This window comes from Moschus berezovskii, chromosome 7 (assembly GCF_049115385.1).
Source record: "Moschus berezovskii isolate FMDL1 chromosome 7, NW_MosBer_1.0, whole genome shotgun sequence".
Lineage (NCBI taxonomy): Eukaryota > Metazoa > Chordata > Mammalia > Artiodactyla > Moschidae > Moschus > Moschus berezovskii.
In genome coordinates, this window is record NC_142466.1 from 101,873,824 (window position 1) to 101,895,659 (window position 21,836).

Consider the following 21,836-nt stretch of genomic DNA (forward strand, 5'->3'; position numbering starts at 1 on the left):
GAGGAACCAGAGATCAAATCGCCAACATCCGCTGGATCATGGAGAAAGCAAGAGAGTTCCAGAAAAACATCTATTTCTGCTTCATTGACTATGCCAAAGCCTTTGACTGTGTGGATCACAATAAACTGTGGAACATTCTGAAAGAGATGGGAATACCAGACCACCTGACCTGCCTCTTGAGAAACCTGTATGCAGGTCAGGAAGCAACAGTCAGAACTGGACATGGAACAACACACTGGTTCCAAATAGGAAAAAGAGTACGTCAAGGTTGTATATTGTCACCCTGCTTATTTAACTTCTATGCAGAGTACATCATGAGAAATGCTGGGCTGGAAGAAGCACAAGCTGGAATCAAGATTGCCGGGAGAAATATCAATAACCTCAGATATGCAGATGACACTACCCTTATGGCAGAAAGTGAAGAGGAACTAAAAAGCCTCTTGATGAAAGTGAAAGAGGAGAGTGAAAAGGTTGGCTTGAAGCTCAAGATTCAGAAAACAAAGATCATGGCATCTGGTCCCATCACTTCATGGGAAATAGATGGGAAAACAGTGGAAACAGTGTCAGACTTTATTTTTTTGGTCTCCAAAATCACTGCAGATGCTGATTGCAGCCAGGAAATTAAAAGTCACTTATTCCTGTTATGACCAACCTAGATAGTATATTAAAAAGCAGAGACATTACTTTGCCAACAAAGGCCCACCTAGTCAAGGCTATGGTTTTTCCCGTGGTCATGTATGGATGTGAGAGTCAGACTGTGAAGAAAGCTGATCGCCGAAGAACTCATGCTTTTGAACTGTGGTCCTGGAGAAGGCTCTTGAGAGTCCCTTGGACTGCAAGGAGATCCAACCAGTCCATTCTAAAGGAGATCAATCATGGGTGTTCATTGGAAGGACTGATGCTAAAGCTGAAACTCCAATACTTTGGCCACCTCATGCGAAGAGCTGACTCACTGGAAAAGACTCTGATGCTAGGAGGGATTGGGAGCAGGAGGAGAAGGGGACGACAGAGAAAGAGATGGCTGGATGGATGGCATCACCGACTCGGTGGACATGAGTTTGAGTGAACTCCGGGATTTGGTGATGGACAGGGAGGCCTGGCGTGCTGTGATTCATGGGGTCGCAAAGAGTCAGACACGACTGAGCGAGTGAACTGAACTGAAACCTTGTAGAAGAAAGCAAGCCACGACTGTTCTTAAGACTTTTTTTTTGTCATTATTATTAATTGAAACCCCTGGGGACCTGGGTTCACACAATGGATCAACTTGAAAATGACATGTGCTGGGATTTTATACTTTTCAAGGTGCTTTCATTTGACCCTCAAAATACTCTGTGAAGCAGAAAGGACAGGTATCATCTCTCATCTTCATTCCGCAAAGATTCACTGGCTGCTTGCCATGTGCCTGATTGTACTGTGCTATCTTGTTGATGCTTGGGACAGAGTTATAAACAAGGCCCAACCCTGCCCTCCAGGGGCCACAAGCAGGGGCCAGCCTACAGCACTAGTCAGTCCCAGGTGATCCCCCACCCAGGTACCAAGTTTCCAAGAGACAACATGTTCAGGTTATTTCACCAAAGTCCCAATTTCAAGGCAAGGAAAGCTGAGGCCCAGAGAAGATTAACAAACTGGTAAAGCCAAACAGGTAGCCAGAAACAGATCGGGAGATAAACTAACTCAGATTAATTCCATGTCAGCTGTGTGCTATGACCTCACTATCAGTCATCCATCCACACAATGTCATCTGATGTAACATTCAACAACCCACAGGGCTTCCCTGGTGGCTCACATAGTAAAGAATCCACCTGCAAGGCGGGAGACATGGTTTGGATCCCTGGTTTGGGAGGAGGGCATGGCAACCCACTCCAGTATTCTTGCCTGGAGAATTCCCATGGACAGAGGAGCCTGGCGGACTACAGTCCATGGGGTTGAAAAGAATCAGATACGACTGAGCAACTAAACACAACCCAGAGAATACCTGATCTCCATTTTTCAGGTAAACTGAGGGTCAGAATAAATCAAAGCATGCCCAAGTTTCACACTGAATGAGGGACAGAGCCTGATTTTGTTCCCCAAAGGATTCTTTTTGTGGGAGGAGTAAAGTCAGCAAAGACCTATTTTTACCATCTTGGTGACATCACTCCTCCCAAACAAATCTTAATACAAAACCCAAAATGTTTTCTCTTACAGCAGCAATTTCCAATCTCCCATCTCTACAAAACTACTCACACAAGTTTCACCACACCCACACAAAATGATATCGTCTTTAAATTAACCTTAAGTAATTTTTCCCTATTTAACAGCCTCCTAAGCAATAATACGGTGAAATTATTTTGAGGTAGGTTAAAATTAAAAGTTGTCATTTGTGTACTGCTCAAAACCATCTCAGATATCATACAAGATTCACTTAAAGATACGCTCTTTCTTGCCAGACTGCATCTCACAGAGACAGAATCTAGACCTGTCACTTTTTCTAGAGCTTTTGAGAATCTATGCAACTTTTATGTTTCCACTGGGTTGGAGTCATGACGGGGTCTTAAGAAGAGTGAATGTTCCTCACCTAGACTCCCAAACCTTAATTTAATCCCTGTCCAACCTGGACGGATATACATTTAGGAAGAAAATAAAATGTCCAAAAAGTTCCAGTGATGAGAAAACTGAGTGAGGACCCTCTGTAAAGCTTCCTACATGTACTTTTTAGGATGGTTTCAAGGATATGAAGACTTGACTATGACTTAACTCTTGAACTGGAGATCCTCCCAGTTGGGAGATTCATGGAACAATTAGAACAGCACAAGAGAACACTGTAGAAAGAGCACTGCATGGAGCAGCAGAGGTTTAGCTATATTCCATTCCCAGAATATCCCTCTGGTGGCTATGCAAACTTGGGAAAGTCCCTCCCCACCTCTGGCTGGATCACAGTCTTTTTTCTGGAATAGAAGTTCCGTGTGGACAGGGGCCATATTTGTTCTGTACACTTCTATGTCCCAGCACCCAGAACAGAGGTTGGGACATATTAGCGTTCAATAAATACTGGCTGAACATTTGATTCAATCAACCCATTTGTCTATAAATGAACTGACACCTAAGGTTTCATCCAACAAGTGGAAATAAAACAATGCCCTAGCCCAGCAAACCATGGGACTAGAAAAGAGTATTTGAGCAGACGTCCCCCTATCCACAAATTATCTGTGGATGTATCAATGGAGATAGCAGGTGACGTGAAAGGGAAGAACAAGATAAGTCCTCTAACCAGATCACAGGAGCCTGGTGGTCCAGCACAAAGACAACATGGGTTGGTAGGTCTGTAACAGCCTGAATGGCACTGTCCAAAGGGGCTGTTAGTCTTCACTGGACCGATCCAAACCTCCAACGCTGGTCTCATAATCACCAACGACTTGGATGAGAACAAAGAGAGCTATTTATCAAATTTCTACATGACAGGGAACAAGCAGCAGTAGTAAATATAATACATGGAAAAAACAGAATCTGAAACAGAGTAGGAAGAGATGACATAGGGAATCTAAAAATGTAAAACAGAAAAGAGACAGATATTCTCCCTTTAGGTTCAAAAGGCCAACAGCACAATTCAGAAATGGAGAACAAGTAACTTGCGATACTCTGTATTTAAAAGGCTCTGCAGCTCATGTTGACTGCACATGGAGAATGAGTCAACTATGACGTGGATGCCAAAAAGCCTCATGCAATCCAAGGCTACATTACAGAAATATGGTGCTCAGAGCAAGGGAGTGAAAGTCCCTTCCTGCTCTGTGCTGGAAGACTGTTGTAATTTCTGATAAACTTCAAGAAAGACAAAGAAACACTGAAACACAACCAACCAGAGGAGAGGCAGAAATCAGGAAGCGGGGGGTGGGGGGTGGTGGCAGACTTTCCAGAAGAGAAATGGAGGACTTTTAACCTAAAAAGACAACAGATTTCAGGAAGAGATGGAAAGAAACACAAGAGTTGTCTATAAACACTTCAAGAGAAATAGGTCAGCCTCTTTCTCTGGGAGGGTAAGACCAGTGAATATATTCTGATAATTAGAATACCAATATTCTAATATTGGATATTCTGCCAATACCCAAAATGATCTGCCATGGGAGAGGCAGGTCCCTGCCACCCCTGGAGTAGGCAGAGAAGGTTGATGAGGGCAGGACTCCAACCAAAGATCCTTTCCATCTGCAGAGTGACAGCACAAGTGAGCTGAGCCCATCATGCTCTGAACAGGAGCTTCACTGCAGAGAAACAGAGGTCCCTAAGTCAGGATCTACACTGATACACCCCAGCCTTGGACTCTCTGAAATCTAGTGCATGCATGTGTGTGTGCTAAGTCACTTCAGTCATGTCTGATTCTTTGTGACCCTATGGACTATAGACCTCCAGGCCCCTCCAGGCTCCTCTGTCCATGGGATTCTCCAGGCAAGAATACTGGAGTGGGTTGCTATGTCCTCCTCCAGGGAATCTTCCCAACCCAAGGGTCAAACCCACATCTCTTACATCTCTTGCATTGGAGGTGGGTTCTTTACCACCAGTACCACCTGGGAAGCCCCTCTGAAATCTAGAGTGTTATTCAAATTTAGCAAAAAGTTACTGATGCCGCCTTGGAAGAAGCAACATTTCTCTACATCTCCCTCTGAACTGAGGCTGGGCTTGGTGCTACAAGACAGCCAAGATAGGTGGAAGCTTGCAGGGCAGAAGTGGCCCTAAGAAGTAGCTGCAGGGCAGACCAGAGTAAACGGAGAGATAAGCTTTGACAGGAGACAACCATAATCAGAGATCTCTCTTCAGAGCTGTGAAAGGAAAGTTGTTTGAATGCAGGTTTGGCTTCTCTTCTCAACCCTGACTCATGTCTCTAATTTCTATGTGTCTTAGGAAGTACCCACTGAGATCTGAAACTACTCCCCGCCCTGTCCCCCATTCACAGTCCGTTTCTCCAGCCACGCAGTGGAAGGCAGAAGAACAAGGCCAGGTGCTCAGAAATACATCACTGATACACAGGAGTAAAATCGGCTCCCGTTTATTGAACATTTACTATGCGCCAGACACTCTGTGAGGGTTCACATTTCACACTGCAAGTTACCTATTATTCATAGCTGAAGAAATTAAGGCTTGGAGAGGTTAAACAGCTTGGCCAAGATAGCACTCCAAAATCATCATAGCTCACATTCACTAAGTGTTTCCTCGGTGGCAGATGCAGTTTTTAAGCAGTTAAATGTTTCAACTACTCTACTCCTCGCAACAATCCTATGAGCTAAAGTTCTCCTACTGGCTCCATTTTACAGATGAGAAGTGTGGCCCCAAAAGGCCTGAAGGGACTTATTCACAAAGTCACCAAGCTACATAATAATACATTGTAGCACTCTTTCCTCTGGGTCACACTGTCTCTGCAGTAGAAGAAATAACCCTGACTGTCTCTGGTCTACCAGGCAGGGGGCCCCCAGCAGATCAGGAAAGACAAATGCCTTGACTGGTAGTGGTTGTCTCTCTCTGTGTCCTGTGCTGGGACAGACAGGTGTGCAGGATAGGGGCCTACAGGGCAAGGAAATGGCATCCAGATGGCCTGGCTGTGCACCTAGGAGCAGAGCAGCTGGGAGCTCCTCAGAGCTGACCCGGAGCCCAGGTACAGTCATACCTGTTTTTCTTGTGAAATGACACCCTCCTGCTCACCACCTCCCATACAGTTTGACTCCAGGTAAAGCACAGTCTAGCCACCCAAGAGAAAGCTCCAATACAAGCCTGGTTTAAACTCTAGCACGTTACACTATTTCTGTTTTCACCAAGTGGATAGCAAACTGGGAGGCCTCTCAGCAAAAGCCAACCCACCTATTTCTCCCAAACACCGAATTAAGAAAAAAGCATTTTCCTGGAGCAGTGGTGACAGCTGATTGGTGATGGGGTAATTTATCACTCAACACTGTTTAGAACCACCAGTGCATGGAGATGATAAAAAGCGACTGACTCTTAGTCAGCTTCATTACTGCTTCTGAATTCTCTATAGACCATGCAGGCCATCACAACCTGCATCTGGGGGCATACTCCCACCATCCCCTGTTCCCCTGGTCAGCCACTGCCTGGGAGGCTGCCCCCTGGTGACTTCGGCAGCGAGAGCCTCGGCCAGCAAGCTGACTGCTCTCAGCCACTTCCTAGATGTCAATAAACTTCCCTGGGCCCTCACCAGATCAGAGATTAGGATGTCACTTTTTAGAGATCAGAGGTTCAAATGCTCATTCAAACGTTCAAATGCTAAATCAAATGACTAGGGGGATGATGAACTGCGTTTTTCTTTTAGAAGTGAATGCTCAACTTTCACTTATCCATAGCAAGTTGCAACTTTATCTGCTCTTATACACACAGAAGCATCCCCTGTCTACACATCTGCCCATTCACAGCAACCATATGGCCAACTCCATAAAATGAGGTTGGCAGCAACCTGCACCCCTAACTGTCCTTAAGCCAAGCCAATGCCATTTCTCCCTTGGGGGTTTCTTTTATGTCCCCATAGGAGGCCAGGGCACTCATAATCTCCATACTTTCTTCTCAAATACATCCTTACAGCCTAGCCACTGAGGAGGAAAACCCCACAGGAAAGAGCCAAAAGGAACAAGCGCCAGGACACGTCAGCTGCTGTCTCTCCCTGGTGCAGGTTCATTTCCAATTACGAGCCAATTCACAGATGGTTTTTGCTTACGTGAGCTGGAACGCTCGATCTGGTATAACGTCTTCAAAACTTTGCGTATGTCCTTCATGCTGGTGTCTCTGTGGCTGTACAAGAGAAGCCGCCGAGCGTCTGAGAACAGGCGAGACACACTGCGGGGGGAGCAAGAAAAGCAGAAACATCCTGGTTAGACCAGCTGTCTCTCCAGTTTGAACAAAGTACCTGCCAGGAACACCCAGCTTAGCTGCAGGGACCCTGTGGGCCACCTCTGACCCACTTCAGCTGCCCCCTCACCCAGCCTCTGAAATGCTATGCTCCCACCCACCCTGCCCCAAACACTCATCCTCATGTACCTGCACAACCAAACCTTACCAGACTTCAACGCTCAGTCCACAGGCTGCCTCTGCAGGAAGCGCTCCCTCACATGCACATGCGCGCGTGCGCACGCACACACACACGCACGCACGCACGCACGCCCCCCGAACCAATTTACCCATGAAACACAGCAGACACAGTGCAAGGGCCCAAGATACACTTAGGGGTCCACAATATTTTTTAATTTCTTTTAAAATCAGGAAAAAATTTCAGAATGCATATAATTAATTTAGCCTGGAATATACTCATCTTTATACCCAACACAGTTAAAAAATAAAAATTTTAATGCTGTTGCGCGGGAAAGGGGGTTCATGAAAGTCACAAAGGCTAGGGCCCTTGAGCGTTGTAATGGGGCCCTGCCTGCCCGGCGGCACTTTCCTCAGAACTGTCTTGCTACGTCTCCTGCAATCTTTAGTCCTTTCTAACTCCCGCCATGCTTCTGTGTCTTCCAAGACTCTTCAATGGCTCAGTTGGCAAACACTTACTCAGCCCTACTTATGTCTGTTGTTGAAACCATGAGCCAGGAATACAAAAGTGATGAAAGATGGCCTTCAAGGAGCTTACACCCAGGGCCAAGAAAGACCTGTAGACAGAAGGACAGACACTGCAGTGTAATAGGGCACATATGAAGGAAGAAAGGTGATACGAGAGCAGAAAGGCCCAAGCTCCCCCAGCCTTGGCTGTGAGCTCCGTGAGGACAGGCCACATCCTCTGCACACCTCTATATCCCAACTTCTGGACCAGCCGTCTCCCACACACAATAAACGTTTGCTAAATAAGTGTTTGCTCATCAATGCATGAGGCTGATGTGCTGTGTCTCCCTTCTCTACTTACCTACCAGTTTTTTTTTCTTTTTTTTTAATTAATTAAAATTTTTATTGAAGGATAATTGCTTTACAGAATTTTTCTGTTTTCTGTCAAACCTCAACAAGAATCAGCCATGAGTATACATATATCCCCTCCCTTTTGAAGCTCCCTCCCATTTCCCTCCCCAACCCACCCCTCTAGGTTGATACAGAACCCCTGTTTGAGTTTCCTGAGCCACACAGCAAATTCCCATTGGCTAAGTATTTTACATACGGTGATGTAAGTTCCCATGTTACTCTCTCCATACATCTCACCCTCTCCTCCCCTCTCCTCACCTCTCTACCTGCCAGTTTTTTAAGGAAAGGCCCCCAACCACAGAACTGTCAGCTATATTAAAAAAATGCACCAAAATGAGCTTACAAGGTTTTAAATTTTGGCAGCAATTCTCCCTGGTATCATTCTTTGGACTTTATCACACAAACCTTCACAAAAGCACCTTCACTCAAACCCAACCACTTAAAATTCCCTGGAGTCTGAGAAAGGAAGGAGAAAGTATTAACTGACAAGTTTGGGAAAGAAAACCTGATCCGGTACTTACATGGACTTGTTAAAGTTTCCAACAACTCCCGGGGCCTCACCAGGAGTTGGATAACGGAAACAGGGGTTATTGGCATTACAGATAATCCCCTGAACCCAAGGAAGTGTTCCTGCAGAGGGCATGGCTTTGTTTGGAAAGTGGCCTGTTGAAATTGAGGAAGAGAAAAACACAAGGAGAAACATTAATGCTTTGAAGGATTTGGGACTTGACAGCAACTTTTTCTCTTTTGGTTCCACCCAAACATTGTTCCATCCCAAACCTGTTCCATTCTCTGAATCCCAGAAGTCTGCCACCATCGACTGATCATGAGTTGGAAATGTGGCATCAGATAGCAGTTCTTAATCTAGCTGACATCATTTGTAGGGTTGGATTCATGATACCAGCCTTGGGGAAGTGACCAGATCATACACAGAAGGTGCCTGGAGGGCAGCAAGTATGAGATCCTCATTCCTTCACCTTCGGCCACCCACTTCACCCTTTCGAGATACAAAGAGGCCCTGGTGATGACTTAATCCTCTTCCTTCATATTTGAAAGAAGAAACCATGGTGAGATAAAGTGGCTAAAGAACACTCAGGGACTCAATGGGCAGGACCAGGGGTAGAACCCATGCTTCTGTGATCTCAGTCATGTTCCTTCCCTTACACCTGTGGCCTCCTTTAAAACTCAACATTAAAAATAAAAAAAACTAAGGTCCAGTCCCATCACTTTATGGCAAATAGAAAGGGAAACAATGGAAGCAGTGACAGATTTTATTTTCTTTGGCTTCCAAATCACTGTGGACGGTGACTGCAGCCATGAAATTAAAAGATGCTTGCTCCTTGGAAGAAAAGCTACGACAAACCTAGACACTATATTAGAAAGTAGAGATAACATTTTGCTGACAAAGGTCCATATACTCAGAGCTATGGTTTTTCCAGTAGTCATGGATGTGAGAGCTGGACCATAAAGAAGGCTGAGTGCCGAACAAGTGATGCTTTCAAATTGTGGTGCTCGATAAGACTCCTAAGAGCCCCTTGGACAGCAAGGAGATCAAACCAGTCAATCCTAAAGGAAATCAACCCTGAATATTCATTGGAAGGACTGATGCTGAAGTTGAAGCTCTAATACTCTGACCACCTGATGCAAAGATATGATTCATTGCAAAAGACCCTGATCCTGGGAAAGACTAAGGGCAGGAGGAGAAGGAGCAACAGAGAATGAGATGGCTGGATGGCTTCACCGACTTAATGGACATGAACTTGAGTGAACTCCGGGAGACAGTGAAGAACAGAGGAGCCTGGCGTGCTGCAATCCATGGGGTCACGAAGAGTTGGACATGACTTAGCAACTGAACAACTCCTTTATCTGGTGGCTCTTCTCAATACCCCCATTGCTGTCCTCTGTGGACCTCTGCTCACCTTCTCCACTAGCTCCCAAGCTGCTCAAAGGCACTCGATGAAGGTGCTGACTTAGGATCAAATGTCATCTGTGAAGCTACATTAGTTGCTGTTGCTGCTTCTCTATCCACCAAAACAACAAGCCCCACCTTGCAGGCCATCTCCTCTCTTTCCTTTACCTTCACTACAGAGGAGCGTCTTACAAACAGCAGGACTGCATGTACAGGGACTGGTGAGAGGCATCAAAGTACAGTTTGGTTCATGGACATGAGCCATGGAGCTGCTTAAGCAGATCAAGATAAATGTGCCCTGGAACCTGGCTCTCTTGAGACCAAGCATGTGTGGATTCCTGTGACAGAAAGGCCAAGGCTCCAGCTCTCATCATATTCTCAGGATTACCTGTGACCCCCAAAGAGTTAACAATCATTAAGAACCAAGGCTCTAGGTGGTGAAGAGCCATAGAGCTTCACAGGGTTTAGGGTCAGAACAATAGTCTCTGCAACTTGCTAAACAGTGACTTTGGTCAAGTCAGTGACCCCTTAAACCCTCAACTTCTTCATCTATAAAATGATGATAACAATAGAATCCATTTTGCAGCGCCACAGTAAGTATTACATGAGTTTTTATAGGCAAAGTATGAGTCCCTGGCGCAGGGTAAGGATCAGTGAATGGGCCCACTAGAGTTACTGCAGCATCTGGTGGCCAGCCGACAACAGTACTTCCTCAGTTCCTGCCCAGCTCGGAGCACTCCTTCCATCTCACAGCTCCCACCTCCCTCTAAGACATAAACCTATTTTTTTTCAGTTTACATTTTCATGCAAATGGGCTAACAGAGTCTCGCCAGAAGTTCACCCATGGCCAGGACTTGTGACATTTTGCATTTCAATACTGGGGCCCTTTAATCTGTCTTTTTCTTCTGTCCACATACCAACCAGAGAAGCAACATCCAAAACAAGGATGAAACAAGATCTGGTCCCTGCAACCACTCTCTGCGGGGACTCTGGCCTGTTGAGCATTTACGCAGTTAATCCCCTTATCTCCCTGTTAATAGTTCAAGGAAAACCAAACAAGGTTCCTTGCCTAAGTCAGCTGCTCCTCATTCAGGGGAGATTTATGTAACCCAACCAAATACTCGAAGGACCAAGGGACTGTCCCCTTTTAACCTCCAGGAAATGCTGGCACCAAAGGCAGGATGGTGCTGGTCTGGCACACTGACAAGGTGCTTCAGGTTATAGCCCAGTAAGTGTGGCACAGCCTTCCCCGTGTGCCATGCCCCAACTGATTTCCAGACGAAACCAGGATGAGGATTTGGCATCAGGTGCACAGGATGATGGACTCTCATGATCCAGGGAAGCGATTAGGATCTTCATGGGCCTGGGTCAAACTGGGAAAGATTAATGGGCAAGAATTATATACCAACCCCTTGCTCCCAGAGACTAGACACCTCTGCAAGCATCAGCTTAACTCTCTGCCCTTCCAGCCGGTCCCTCGAAAGTGCTGAGAACAGGAAGTAAAGCTGCAAGAACAGCACTGATGGAGGGCAAAAGTCTTATCTTAGGTATAGGAATTTCACAACATTTCTGAGAATCTATGGTCTGGATTCAAAGAGATCTAGGTCAAAATTCAACAACTTGCCCAAGATCACAACCTCAGCAAGTGGTAGAGCCAGGAAGTGGGATCCAAACAAATCCCAATTTTTCTGATACTGAACTCCGTGTGATTTCCACTACACTGCCTTGCTTGCTTGTGATAATTCCAGAGAAAGACTAGCCAAGCAGATGAAAAAGCTGAGTTTTCCCTAAAATGGTTACATAAAATCAAATATGCATTTGCTCATCAACCTTTGAGGTTCCAAACAAAAAAGCAGAATTACCTCCACAAATTGAGTGCATATTTCATTTCATGTGCTTTTCATTTTTGGTAAAATCATAAAATCACATCTGGGAGAACGTTGTCAGGTTTTTAACTTGAACATGTATAATGTGTACCAGCAAATTAGCAGATGAATAACTGTCAGTGTGTGCCCTGAAAGACATGGGATCAGATTGGGAACACAATTCAAATGTGACCCCAGCCCCACCACTTCCCTGAAGAACTGTATCCTGTACACCTATAGGGCTGGTTCTTTAATAGCTGAGTTACTAGAAAAGCTGCTTGCTCCTTGGAAGAAAAGCTATGACCAACCTAGACAGAATAATAAAAAGCAGAGACATTACTTTGTTGACAAAGGTCCATCTATTCAAAGCTATGGTTTTTCCAGTAGTCATGTATGGATGTGAGACCATAAAGAAAGCTGAGCACCAAAGAATTGATGCTTTTGAACTGTGGTGTTAGAGAAGACTATAGAGAGTCCCGTGGACTGCAAGGAGATCAAACCAATCTATCTTAAAGGAAATCAGTCCTGAATACTCATTGGAAGGACTGATGCTGAAGCTGAAGCTCCAATACTTTGGCTACCTGATGTGAAGAACGGATTCATTGGAAAAGACCCTGATGCTGGGAAAGATTGAAGGCGGGAGGAGAAGGGGACGACAGAGGATGAGATGGTTGGATGGCATCACTGACTCGATGGACATGAGTTTAAGCAAGCTCTGGGAGTTGGCGAAGGACAGCGAAGCCTGGAGAGCTGAAGTCCATGAGGTCACAAAGAGTCGGACACGACTGACAGACTGAACTGAACTGAACTGATGGGGCTGATGGGCTGTGGGTGGAGCTGGATAATGACAGGAAAAGTCACCGGGGCCATGGAATAAAGGTCCCAGTTAAACTCCCCCACAAATGTTGATCTTTCAAATTGGGGCATTTTTGCAGTGTTAATCCATCAAGCAAGCTCAGCCAGGAGAGAAAGAGTGAGATTGTGGGATAACACTCACAACAACCATGAAAAAATAAAATGAGTGTTAGTCGCTTCTGTGCAACCCCATGCACTGCAGCCTAACAGGCTCCTCTGTTCATGGAATTCTCCAGGCAAGAATACTGGAGTGGGTAACCATTCCCTTCTCCTGGGAATCTTCCCAACCCAGGGATTGAACCCAGGTCTCCTGCGTTGCAGGTAGATTCTTTACTGTTTGAGCCACCAGGGAAGCCCCACAACAAACATATGGGGTAAGCATTATTCCCCTTTTATAGAGATGAGTAAGCTCTGTAAAAAGAACCTAAGTCACTTGCCCAAGGTGACTACTTGTGTTGAAGCCAAGATTCAAACCAGGTAACCTGACATCTAGAGCATGTGTTCTTGGCCACTATTGTATTCTCTATGCTCACTGAAAAGGCCATCATCCAAACACGTGATTGGGAGTCAGATAACCTGAGTTTTACTGCGTCGCTGTCACTTAATAGATATGTGACCTCAGGCAAGCCCCTGAACTTTTCTGAGTCCCTATTTACTTATTAAGAAATTAAAGTAAATGATCACAATGATAAAGTCCATTATACAAGGTTGTTATGAGAATAAATGGAATAATATTAGTCAATCTGAGATATTCTACACAAATGCTGCTTAAAAGTATACGTCCCATGATTTGCAACTGTGTGATAAAAACATAATGTATGTGAAAAAGCCTGGCAGGGACCAGATGACAGTGATGTTAAGGTATTGCCTTAGGGAGCTTTTTTAATCACCCCTCTCTGAGCTATCAGTAAGACTGTTTTATTTTCATGATTGAAAATGTATGAAACAGATGTCGGCTATTATTATAACCACTATTATCACCATTCACTAGGGCTGAAAATGGTTTCCTGAGTTGATGGCTTATCAAATAATCGGAAGCCTAGCTGTTCTGTTTCAAACCATTTTCCGTGTTTCCTAAAGACAGAGTTATGGGAAAGGTCACATTTAGTCTCTGACCTTTGCCTGAATTTCGGTTGCCAGTGGTGAGCCTCAGGCAGGATGCTCAGATACTCACATTCATGCTGTTCATAGGGTGGGTAGCTCAGCCGCACGGAGATCAGGATCAGGAAGATGAATAGAGGCCAGGCCACTTCAAGAAACAGCTGACACTGGGTGGGAAACAAGACAAAGCACTGTGAATTAAACAAACATGGATGCCTGATACTATTGCGCTTGGGAAATCCATGAATGGGTGAATTAAACAATGAACCTACTCATCCGGCCTCTCTTACCGCTCTCTAAGCTTTAATGATACTGAACTGTTGATAGTTCTCACCTTACACACCTTACTATTATTCCATACCTCTGTGTTTTCTCTAAGAAAGGGAAGATGCCTCCCATCCTGCTTTATCTGGCTCACTTCCACTCACCCTTCAAGACTCAACCAGGCACAATTTCCTTGACTAAAATCTCAGGCAGAGCGAGAAGACCTTCTGCTGTGCTCCCAGAGTAACCCATGAATCCTCCTCCCATAACAGTTTCCCTGAGCCCCTGAAATCGTGTTTTTGTCACTGGCTTCCTCACTAGAATATAAGCACCCTGAAAGCAAGCACTGGATCAACTCTTATTTGTACCTCCACTGCCTTAGCATAGTGTCAGGTATGTTATGACCATTTGATGAAAGAAGACAGCCTGTGCAAACTGCTGTGCTAAATACACACCAGCTCATCTCTAAAGGAACAAATGAAGCTGCCCCCTGTGGGGCTGAGAAGAAGGCTCCAAAGGACAATGGAAATTCAAACTCAGTTCCATGTTGACCTGTGTGCCATCAGGGCTGGAAAAATCTGGGAAGAGTGCAAAGTCCTTCCCCATCCTCAAAACCTAGTCACCATCTTCTCCAACGGGTTAGATAACCACTGAACGTAAGTGTTATTCACTGGTTAAAGCAATGCGGTTTCTCTAAAGGAAATCTGCTTCAGTGAACTGCTGCTGCTGCTGCTGCTAAGTCATGTCAGTCATGTCCGACTCTGTGCAACCCCATAGACAGCAGCCCACCAGGCTCCCCCGTCCCTGGGATTCTCCAGGTAAGAACACTGGAGTGGGTTGCCATTTCCTTCTCCAATGAATGAAAGTGAAAAGTGAAAGTGAAGTCGCTCAGTCATGTCCGACTCTTAGCGACCCCATGGACTGCAGCCTACCAGGCTCCTCCATCCATGGGATTCTCCAGGCAAGAGTACTGGAGTGGGGTGCCATTGCCTTCTCTGCTTCAGTGAACTACCAGGGGATAAATAAGCACGGGGACAGGCTAGAAATCATGAGACATAATCTAACTGAATCTGTGGTGTTCAGACAACTAGTTCCACTGCCTGAAGCCTCACTTCTATCATTCCTTTCAGCTCTAGACTCCAATATTCTAATTAGGAAGAACACTAAAAGCCCAGGAGAATCTTGGGCCCTTGTGGATGAGGATAACTACAACTGTGTCTTCAGAGCCATAAAGCCAAGAGAACACAGATATGAAATCTTTCCTTTTATTTAAATAGATTTTTTTTGATCCCCAAGTCCATATATTTTTATTGTGGAAAATTTGAAATTAAAAAAATACAGAAAAGTAGAAAAAATAAATATAAATCACTGTTAATCCTATCTCCTGGAGATAACTGCTAGTAAATTAAGCTAATAATGGTTCTCCATTAATATTTTTGTCTTTCTTTTCCATTCATACATAAATAATATTTTTTCTCTACAAAATTAAGATTATACAGCATATATAATTTTGTATTTTGCTTTTTCAATGAATATCATACTGGGAGTGTTCCCCACGACATAAAATATTCTCTTAAAATATGGATTTTAATGGCCACTTGATACTCCACACTATGAATAGATCATAATTAATTTAACCTTGCTTCAGCTTGGTTTCGTTTTTTGTTTATTATTTGCTGCTGGATTTCTGGTATTTTAGATTCCAAAGACCTTTGATATGGTTCTACATTAAATTTTTTTTTAAATCTTCTTTATAGAAGGAAATACATGGATGAAAGAAGTGGATGTCCTAGGATGGTAAGAACATGCATGGGTGATTTTTTTTTTAACACTTTCCTGTGTTTTCTAAATTTTCCATAATGAGCATGTATTACTTTTTTTGTAGAACAAAAAACACTGCTACCATATAACTACAAAGAATAATTTGCTCTAGATAGCACATCAGGAAAAAACAGACACATAGGTCCTTCTTTGGAAGAAAGCATGCTGTCAATGGGATTTCCAAGACCAAAGATGCCATCAGCACTTGGCACAGCAGGAGTTTCTCCCCTAGTGTCACCTTCTTCTCACTGAGCCTGCCTCAAGATAAGGGCTTTAAAATGTATGTTGAGTTGAGAGAATAAACTGAAGTTTACAAAACAATAAGGATGGAAATGTAAGTCAGTTGAGCCCTTTCGGAAAGCAACTTAGCCATATGTATTCAAAAGATGTTTATCCCCTTTGACCAAAGAATATTCCTAGGAATTCATCCCACAGAACTAAGTTTAAAATGTCAAAAAGCTTCATACATTTAGTTATTCATTCATTTAGACAGTATAATTGGAAAATACTGGAAACAACTTAATTGCACAGCAATAGGGAAATGATTAAATTATGGCACATCTACTTAACATTATACAGTTATTACAACAATGTTTATGAAACACAGATACTATTAACCATATAATATTAAGTGAACGAAGCAGAACACAAAATTGTATGCATTCCAAGTTTACAGCTACATAAAATCACTTACAAATATTAACAAAAGGGAGTACAACTTTAAAAAGCAGTTTAACTGTGAATAAATTCAGAAAAGAACTCTAAAAAATAAAATCAAAATTAAATAAAGAGTATGAGTAAGATAGTCATCAACCTTGACACTCTGAAACTACCATGTACACTTTTGGAATAAATACTGCTGCTGCTGCTGCTGCTGCTAAGTTGCATCAGTCGTGTCCAACTCTGTGCAACCCCATAGACGGCAGCCCACCAGGCTCCTCTGTCCCTGGGATTCTCCAGGCAAGAACATTGGAGTGGGTTGCCATTTCCTTCTCCAACGCATGAAAGTGAAAAGTGAAAGTGAAGTCGCTCAGTCGTGTCCGACTCTCAGTGACCCCAAGGACTGTAGCCCACCAGGCTCCTCTGTCCATGGGATTTTCCAGGCAAGAGTACTGGAGTGGGGTGCCATTGTCTTCTCCAGGAATAAATATTAGCTACCATTTATTTAGAGTCCAGTGTGTAACAGGCATCTGATAAATGGATTATTTCATTTAATCCTGCAAACAACCCTGGGATGTGGGAAGCACAATCATCTCCATTTTATATGTGACAAGACTAAAGCTCAAGGAAGGGTAAGTCACAGAGACAGTCAGTGGCACGGTTGAGAGGAACAGCTAGTGTTGCCCAACTCAGGAAACCAGTGGCTCAGCTGAGACACCACCCCACTAAGTCATGATCAAAGCATATCAACAGGTTCCACAAAGGTAAAATTGTTAGGGGAAGCACACTGATTGAAACCGCCCACTCTGGCCAGGCACCATAGTAACCATTTGCATGAGTTGTTCTTTGACAGGAAATCCTGATAAGGAATTCGGAACTAATAAGCCACCACCAACTGGAAGAGCTCGGGAAAGGTGGAAAGGAGACACTGGGTGTCCATTCACTTCCCAGAATCCCTCTCGCTAGCATCCATCTTGGCTGAGCGATGCGTGCGCCACCAGGAAAGACTCTGAATTAGAATGATTGGCCAAAGACCACCGGGAAACTAATCCCATCACCATAAAACCAGAGACCACGAGCCACGCAGCAGAGCTGTTCTCCTGGGTTCCCTTACCCTGCTGCTCTCCACCTGGGTGCCCTTCCCAATAAAGTCTCTTGCTTTGTCAGCACGTGTCTCCTCGGACAATTCATTTCCGAGTGTTAGACAAGAGCCCAGTTTCGGGCCCTGGAAGGGGTTCCCGTTCCTGCAACAAAATGAGCTCATGGCCTACAGATTTATAATAGTGACAGTCAATATTGAGCACCTGCTGTGCACCAGGGATTTATATACACCCCATCTCTAATATTTAATTTTCACAATAACTCTGTGAGGTAGCTGGTATCATCAGATTGGGGCAGGTTCTGGGCCATAGCCTGGTAAGAGAGTGCACCAGAGTTTCACCCAGATCTACTGACACCTACATGCTTTTGCACCCCTCATGCTACCTCTCATAGAGCTATGTTTGGGACATACACCTTTCAAGACAGCCACTTAAAAGGAGTCCGGTGTTCACCAGCCCTACTAGGCACTGATCTAACTCAGTGAATCAAGTCTTAGGTTCCTGGGCATCTCTGCAGTCCCACATCTAGGACACTGCAGGGGAACCGATGCTCAAAATATGCTGATTGACTGGAAAAAAGAAAAAACAATGGATCTTTCCCATGGTACTGACAGCAAAGAGTACAAAGTATATCTTGCAAATCATTCCCAGCAACTGGGTGTAAGCAGATTAGGCAAAGAGGTAAAAACAAGACTGACAATAATAATGATGCTGCTGCTGCTGCTGCTAAGTCACTTCAGTCGTGTCCAACTCTGTGTGACCCCATAGACGGAAGCCTACCAGGCTCCCCTGTCCCTGGGATTCTCCAGGCAAGAACACTGGAGTGGGTTGCCATTTCCTTCTCCAATGTGTGAAAGTGGAAAGTGAAAAGTGAAAGTGAAGTCACTCAGTCGTGTCCGACCCTTAGCGATCCCACGGACTGTAGCCTACCAGGCTCCTCCATCCATGGGATTTTCTAGATGGCTAACACTTAAATAGGTCTTACCATGATGCATCAGTGCAGGGCTTCCAGGTGGTGCTAGAGGTAAAGAACCTGCTTGCCAATGCAAGAGATGTTAAGAAAGGTGGGTTCAATCCCTGGGTTGGGAAGAACCCCTGGAGCAGGCCATGGCAACTCACTCCAGTATTCTTGTCTGGAGAATCCCATGGACAGAGGAGCCTGGCGGGCTTCTGTCCATAGCGTCGCAAAGAGTCAGAGACAACTGAAGTGACTTAGCATTCATGTATCAGTGCTCTGAGTGCTTTACATATATGAACTCGGTTAATCATCAAACAACCCTGTTAATACTATTATAAATCCCATTTCACAGATGAGGCTCAAGGAGTTAATAAATTTGGATACAAATTTGGTAAATAGTGCCAGAATTCAAAACCAGTCCAACTCAAGGGTGTGTTTTAAACCACTATGTACCCCAATCTCCTTATCCCCTGCCCCATTACCAGAGTATCTAGATTTTTGATCCTTATAAGCCTTACTGAGCTGAGACACTAACATTTATTAATGAAGAGACCATCTTCAAGAGACAGCATTCAAACCAGAGAACTCATAAATGACACAATTCTAGCCATGCACTTCTACTCTGAACTTCTAAAATGATTTCTGACACTGAACACAGAATTTGCCTTCTAAACTCAGGGAGATGTTCAAGGTATTTCTTTACCAATAGCTTCCCTCTAGAAACCTAATTTGACTTCTGGTTCCACATATGGAATGCCATTTTGGTTGCACTTATTATCAAAATCCGATTTCGTTCCCCATCTCTAAACTTAGCATTTTTACTTCAAGTAGGCCCTCATAAATAGCTTGGAAGTAACACTGACACTTTATAGTTCAGTTCAGTTCAGTCGCTCAGTCATGTCCGACTCTTTGCAACCCCATGGACTGCAGCACGCCAGGCTTCTGCAACTCCCAGAGTTTACTCAAACATGTCCCTTGAGTCGGTGATGTCACTCAACCATCTCATCCTCTGTCGTTCCCTTCTCCTCCTGCCTTCAATCTTTCCCAGCATCAGGGTCTTTTCAAATCAGTCAGTGCTTTGCATCAGGTGGCCAAAGTATTGGAGTTTCAGCTTCAGCATCAGTCCATCCAGTGAATATTCAGGACTGATTTCCTCTTCAAGCATCTTCTCCAATACCACAGTTCGAAAGCATCGATTCTTCGGCACTCAGCTTTCTTTATAGTCCAACTCTCACATCCATACATGACTACTGGAAAAACCATAGCCTTGACTAGACGGACCTTTGTTGGCAAAGTCACGTCTCTGGTTTTTAATATGTTTTCTAGGTTGGTCATAGCTTTTCTTCCAAGGAGTAAGCATCTTTTAATTTCATGGCTTCAGTCACTATCTGCAGTGATTTTAGAGCCCAAGAAAATAAAGTCTGACACTGTATCCATTGTTTCCCCATCTATTTGCCATGAAGTGATGGGACCAGATGCCATGATCTTAGTTTTCTGAATGTTGAGCTTTAAGCTAACTTTTTCACTCTCCTCTTTCACTTTCATCAAGAGGCTGTTTAGTTCTTCTTCACTTTCAGCCATAAGGTTGGTGTCATCTGCATACCTGAGGTTATTGATATTTCTCCTGGAAATCTTGATTCCAGCTTGTGCTTCCTCCAGCCCAGCATTTCTCATGATGTACTCTGCATATAAGTTAAATAAGCAGGGTGACAATATACAGCCTGGACATACTCCTTTCCCAATTTGGAACCAGTTTGCTATTCCATGTACAGTTCTGTTGCTTTTTGACCTGCATACGGATTTCTCAGGAGGTAGGCCAGGTGGTCTGGTATTCCCATCTCTTTAAGAATTTTCCACAGTTTGTTGTGATCCACACAGTCAAAGGCTTTGGTGGAGTCAATAAAGCAGCTGTTTTTCTGGAACTCTCTTGCTTTTTTGATGATCCAGCAGATGTTGGCAATTTGATCTCTGGTTCCTCTGCTTTTTCTTAAATCCAGCTTGAACATCTGGAAGTTCACAGTTCACGTACTGTTGAAGCCTGCCTTGGAGAATTTTGAGCATTATTTTGCTAGTGTGGAAATTAAAAGACGTTTACTCCTTGGAAGGAAAGTTATGACCAACCTAGACAGCATATTAAAAAGCAGAGACATTACTTTGCCAACCAAGGTCCGTCTAGTCAAGGCTATGGTTTTTCCCGTGGTCATGTATGGATGTGAGAGTTGGACTGTGAAGAAAGCTGATCACCGAAGAATTGATGCTTTTGAACTGTGGTGTTGGAGAAGACTCTTGAGAGTCCCTTGGACTGCAAGGAGATCCAACCAGTCCATTCTAAAGGAGATCAATCCTGGGTGTTCATTGTAAGGACTGATGCTAAAGCTGAAACTCCAATACTTTGGCCACCTCATGCAACGAGCTGACTCACTGGAAGAGAGTCTGATGCTAGGAGGGACTGGGGGCGGGAGGAGATGGGGACGACAGAGAATGAGATGGCTGGATGGCATCACCGACTCGATGGACATGAGTTTGAGTGAACTCCGGGAGCTGGTGATGGACAGGGAGGCCTGGCGTGCTGTGATTCATGGGGTCGCAAAGAGTCGGACACGACTGAGCTACTGAACTGAACTGAACTGATGAGATGAGTACAACTGTGTGGTAGTTTGAGCATTCTTTGGCATTGCCTTTCTTTAGGATTAGAATGAAAACTGACCTTTTCCAGTTCTGTGGCCACTGCTGAGTTTTCCAAATTTGCTGGCATACTGAGTGTAGCACTTTCACAGCATCATCTTTCAGGATTTGAAATAGCTCAACTGGAATTCCATCACCTCCACTAGCTTTGTTCATAGTGATGCTTCCTAAGGTTCACTTGACTTCACATTCCAGGATGTCTGGCTCTAGATGAGTGATCATACCATTGTGATTATCTGGATCAAGAAGATCTTTTTTGTATAGTTCTTCTGTGTATTCTTTCCACCTCTTCTTAATATCGTCTGCTTCTGTTAGGTCCATACCATTTCTGTCCTTTATTGAGCCCATCTTTGCATGAAATGTTCTCTTGGTGTCTCTAATTTTCTTGAAGAGATCTCTAGTCTTTTCCATTCTACTGTTTTCCTCTATTTCTCTGCACTGATCACTGAGGAAGGCTTTCTTATCTCTCCTGCTATTCTCTGGAACTCTGTATTCAAATGGGTATATCTTTCCTTTTCTCCTTTGTTTTTTGTTTCTCTTCTTTTCACAGCTATTTGTAAGGTCTCCTCAGACAGCCATTTTGTGTTTTTGCATTTCTTTTTCTTGAGGATGTTCTTGATCCCTGTTTCCTGTACAATGTCATGAACCTCCGTCCATAGTTCATCAGGCACTCTATCAGATCTAGTCCCTTAAATCTATTTCCC

The 21,836-nt window shown here is 44.2% G+C and overlaps 1 protein-coding gene across 1 annotated transcript in view; it reads right to left on the reverse strand.

The window, feature by feature from the left end:
- Positions 1 to 21,836, reverse strand: part of ABCA1 (ATP binding cassette subfamily A member 1) — a 140,489-nt gene that overhangs the window by 88,101 nt on the left and 30,552 nt on the right. Inside the window, exons 3-5 of the mRNA XM_088838222.1 lie at positions 13,718 to 13,811; positions 8,436 to 8,577; positions 6,689 to 6,807 (exon numbers count right to left, since the gene is read on the reverse strand). Coding sequence (XP_088694348.1) covers positions 6,689 to 6,807; positions 8,436 to 8,577; positions 13,718 to 13,811 — 355 coding nt within the window. The remainder of the gene's footprint in view (positions 1 to 6,688; positions 6,808 to 8,435; positions 8,578 to 13,717; positions 13,812 to 21,836) is intronic.